The following is a 3,997-nucleotide window of genomic DNA, read 5'->3' as shown; positions in this document are numbered from 1 at the left end:
GTTTGAGTACTTGTTGATATCTTTCTCTGCTGAAAGAATCAACGATTCTATGGTCGAAGTCTGAAGAAAGAGAACTATCCAATGAAGGGGTGCAATTAGACTAGCAACCTATTCTACCATCTTTTTTAAAAAAAGTATCTTTTAAAAAGTATCTAAAATTCATTTTATTAAAATAAAAAAAACCACCATACTAATTAATCATTACTCTTCAGTTAATTAATTTACTGCGAAGTTAGTGGACTAATTTTTTAATAAAATGAAACTTTGGTTATAATTTTAAAAAAAACTAAGAGAACATCTAATTATAACAAATTCGTTTTTTTAAGTATAGTATTTTGTTATTTTTAAAGTGATTTCTATTATAATTTTAAAATAAATATAAAGTACGTATAACTTTTAAATGTCGAAATTAAATGTTTTCAAAAGGCGACAAACGTGTTATAATATGTTAAAATTTAATGGAATAAGTTGCTTGGATGCATTTAAGAACTTACTAGTTTAAACTTCCTGGGGCAAGTTACAGGTGCTGGATTTTTTTATTTTATTTTGAAAGAATCCATTATTTTAACCTTTTACTGTACTACAGCTTATTACCCGGAGCCCAACTGGGACACGCGGGACTGAAATAACTCTCGACCACCCTGGAATTCAAGAGCCGTACAATCTGCGAATCCTTGACGCACCTCGGGGCTTTGTACTGACTGATCGACGCACCGTTTGCGAGCGCGTGGTCCATGAGGGCATCGAACGTGCCGTTCTCGACCACCCTGATCTCGAGCGGGCCAATGGAGTTGTCGCTGGCGCGGCACTGGCGGTACACACTGTTGAGCGACTCTTCGACGGCGAGGCAGCAATCACGGAGCACCGATGGAGGGACACGTGGCTCTGTGAGTTCCCAGAAGAGGACGTAGTGGCCGGGGATCGTGGAGGTGTCGGCGAGAGCAGTGTACTCGGCCAGAGCGGCGCCATGTGGGCGCAGGTGTTTCTGTGCGGCCTCGGTCACGGCACGGTGGAGCTCCACCTCGTCCGTCTTGTCGGAGTCGATGCTTAGGACCACGTTCTTTCGGCAAATGAAGTTGAATTGTGGTGCCTTGTTCTTGAATCCCGATACGCGTAGAATGTCTCCCACCCGGTACCGGTACAGCCCTGCAAATAATATTATAAATACTTTCAGCTATTTATTGAGATAGTTAACTTAAAAGAAATAAACCTAATATATCTTAAAAAAAACTAGATATAATGGAAAAGATAAATCAAAATTTGTTGTTCTTTCTAATGAATGACGCAGAAGGTAACAAGCTGTTTGACCTGAATAAGTGGTGATGACAAGCTCGTACTCTTCCCCAACTTTGACATCAACGAGGTCAACCAACTCCTCTTTGACGGCAGATCCAGTCCTGGCGGGCAAGAACTCGAAGTAGGCCATGGTGGGAATGAGCGTGTAAGCCACGCGTCCAGGCTCGCAAAGCGGGTCAAGATTGAGCCCGAAATAACACTCGGAAGAGGCGTACATTATGCACACTATGGGAAGCCCGCCACTGTACTCGTCAATAGCCGGAATGTACTGAGACATAGTCCCGGTCACGATGACGTCGATGTACTTGGTGTTGGGCCAGAGCCGGGTTATGATCCCCCGCCACGTGGCTCCACCACATTGGGCCTCGACGAGGTCGGCGAGGCCTGGGTCGGGCCTCAGGATCCGAGCCACGGCGTCCCTCACGGCAGGGTTGTCGATCTCGGGCCTTAGAGTCCCGGCCCGAATGTCAGCAGCCAGAGAGGCCCAGTGTCGCTCGAGGAACTTGATGGCCCGGAGGAACCCTGAGGCGAAGACCGCACCAACGCGGAGGACCTCGGAGCGCTGGCATAGGCCGCAGAGGAGGTGGGCGTACATGCTCTGGTGGGGGTCGGGGCAGAGGATCGCCTCGTTGGGGCTCGTGTAGTTGGTGTAAGGGTCGCGGCGACTAAGGAACTGAGGGCTCTTGTAGTAGCTGGTGAGGGCGGGGCGGGCCAAGTGCCCGCTCGGAGTTTTGGACTCGGCCTTTGTGAAGAGGAAGTACATTCCTTTCCCAGTCTCGATGTCTGGTATGAATTGGCTCATTATCGGCTTCACCAGACTGCACACAAGTGACCGCCTCTCCGACTCGTCTTCTGTCGTAGGCATTAGTTTTCTCTCTCCACCTGACGTCCCCGAACTAACCAACACATATATTAGCAAATTGTGTTGATAAAAGTAGAGAATCATAAGACACATCTGTTAATTCGTATTAATCTGATGTCTAATCAGTCATGCAAATTTTGCTTTCATTTTAAATAGTTGGTTTGGATTTTCATTTTTTTTTTTTTTTTGCTGAAATTTTAATGATGTATACTCTATCAACTTTTAGGGTAATTTTTTAAATCTTTTTTAAAAAATGAGCTAAAAATGTAAAAACAAAAAAAACAATTGAGGGGGCTCACATGACCCCCCAACACCCCATGTATATCCGTGGCACATGGAAGCGGCGATTTAGCTACAAGAGAATGAAATATTGAAAAATAAAAGAAAATAAAGATGATAAATGTTAGCAATAGAGTTGCGTTACCTAGTCAAGAATTCAGATATGGGATCAGCGCAGAGGATCGCGGAAGTGTCTCCGTTGGCGATGCGATCGACGTAGGGCTTGAGGTCTTCGTAGGTTACGATGGGCACGTGCTTCTTGAAGGAGTCCAGGTCAGCACAGCCGGCGAGGCCGTGCAGTTGCAAGTACTCGGCATGGGCGCTGCGGCGGAGGATCTCGCCCAGCACCCGCGCCTGAACCTCGCCGGCGTTGCTGGTCACGTCTTCGATGTACTCGAGGGCCTTGGCGTTTTGGTCATCCATGGGACGTCTTTATTTGTGCTCTTATCAGGAGTTTCTAGGAATCCTTTTAAGATTGTAATTTTTAGTCAAAGTCCGATTTGTATACTTATCCTTACCTTCAACGTTATTGCTACAAGACAACCTTTTCGATAAGACCCACGTACATACACAAAGGCTATAACCGACTTACATATCTCCAAACTCCAATGCGTGTCATTTTGGAGCAGGAACTACAGTCAAACTTTTAATACCATTTTATGGTTTTACTCTAAGAATATGATATTATATTTCACACCAAATATAAATATATATATATATATATATATATATATATATATATATCTATTACATCTACATATATGTGTAGATAAGCAGACTGGTCCTCTATATTTTGTCTTCTAGCATAACAAAAAGTAACATAAAAAACAAGTGGCATAATTTCTGAAGAACGATAACTTAAGCTAAAAAAGAGTTTACAAATTATTTTTGTCATGCTGTAGATATTTGTGTGGTAAAAAAAATGAACAATTTTTTTGTTTTAAAAAAAGAAAGCTAAACCGCTTTATGACTCGTACTATTTGGTTATGAGTCACCTGTGTAGAACATATTAAACCGAATTTGACGTACGTGTCAAGCACAAAATATTAATATTACGTCGAAATCAGAGGCAAAGGATCCATCCTGTTCCAGGGAAAAAACGGAGACCAACGCCTATTGACCCAGGTGTACTGCATCCCGAAGCTGAAGAGTAACATCATCAGCCTTGGTCAGATGACGGAGGTCGGAAACACAGTGGTGCTAGCCGGCTCGTACTTAAAGATGTGGAACAGTAGTGGTGCCCTGTTGATGAAGGTGAAGAGAACACCAAACAGGTTGTACAAGATACTCCTGGAGACATGCCAACTTGTCTGCTTGATGGCGTCCCTAGCAGACCCGGCTTGGTTGTGGCACGCACGACTTGGGCACGTAAACTTCTACGCGCTCAAGATGATGGGAGAAAAGGAGATGGCCTTTGGGGTACCGAAGATCGAACACGCCAACCAGCTGTGTGAATGCTGCATGGTCGCAAAGCAGGCAAGAGTGCCATTTCCGATCAAAGCCAAGTTCCAAGCAGAGCAACCCCTCCAACTGGTGCACGCAGACTTGTGTGGTCCAATT

General features: G+C 44.4%; 1 protein-coding gene across 1 annotated transcript; it reads right to left on the bottom strand.

Annotated features, from left to right (window-relative positions):
- Window positions 1-524: 524 nt before the first annotated feature.
- LOC149408035 (indole-3-acetic acid-amido synthetase GH3.6-like) lies at window positions 525-2,975 on the bottom strand. The gene is made up of 3 exons (XM_089616165.1): window positions 2,583-2,975; window positions 1,309-2,192; window positions 525-1,146 (listed from the first exon to the last, which is right to left on the bottom strand). The coding sequence occupies exons 1-3, from the start codon at window positions 2,858-2,860 to the stop codon at window positions 581-583; spliced, it is 1,728 nt and encodes a 575-aa protein (XP_089472291.1). The 5' UTR covers window positions 2,861-2,975; the 3' UTR covers window positions 525-580.
- Window positions 2,976-3,997: the final 1,022 nt, after the last annotated feature.

The sequence above is a fragment of the Urtica dioica genome, chromosome 1 (assembly GCF_054948205.1).
Source record: "Urtica dioica subsp. dioica isolate 48M chromosome 1, U.dioica_male_clone48M_v1_H2, whole genome shotgun sequence".
NCBI classification, from domain to species: Eukaryota; Viridiplantae; Streptophyta; class Magnoliopsida; order Rosales; family Urticaceae; genus Urtica; species Urtica dioica.
This window is presented reverse-complemented; position numbering and strand designations above follow the sequence as displayed.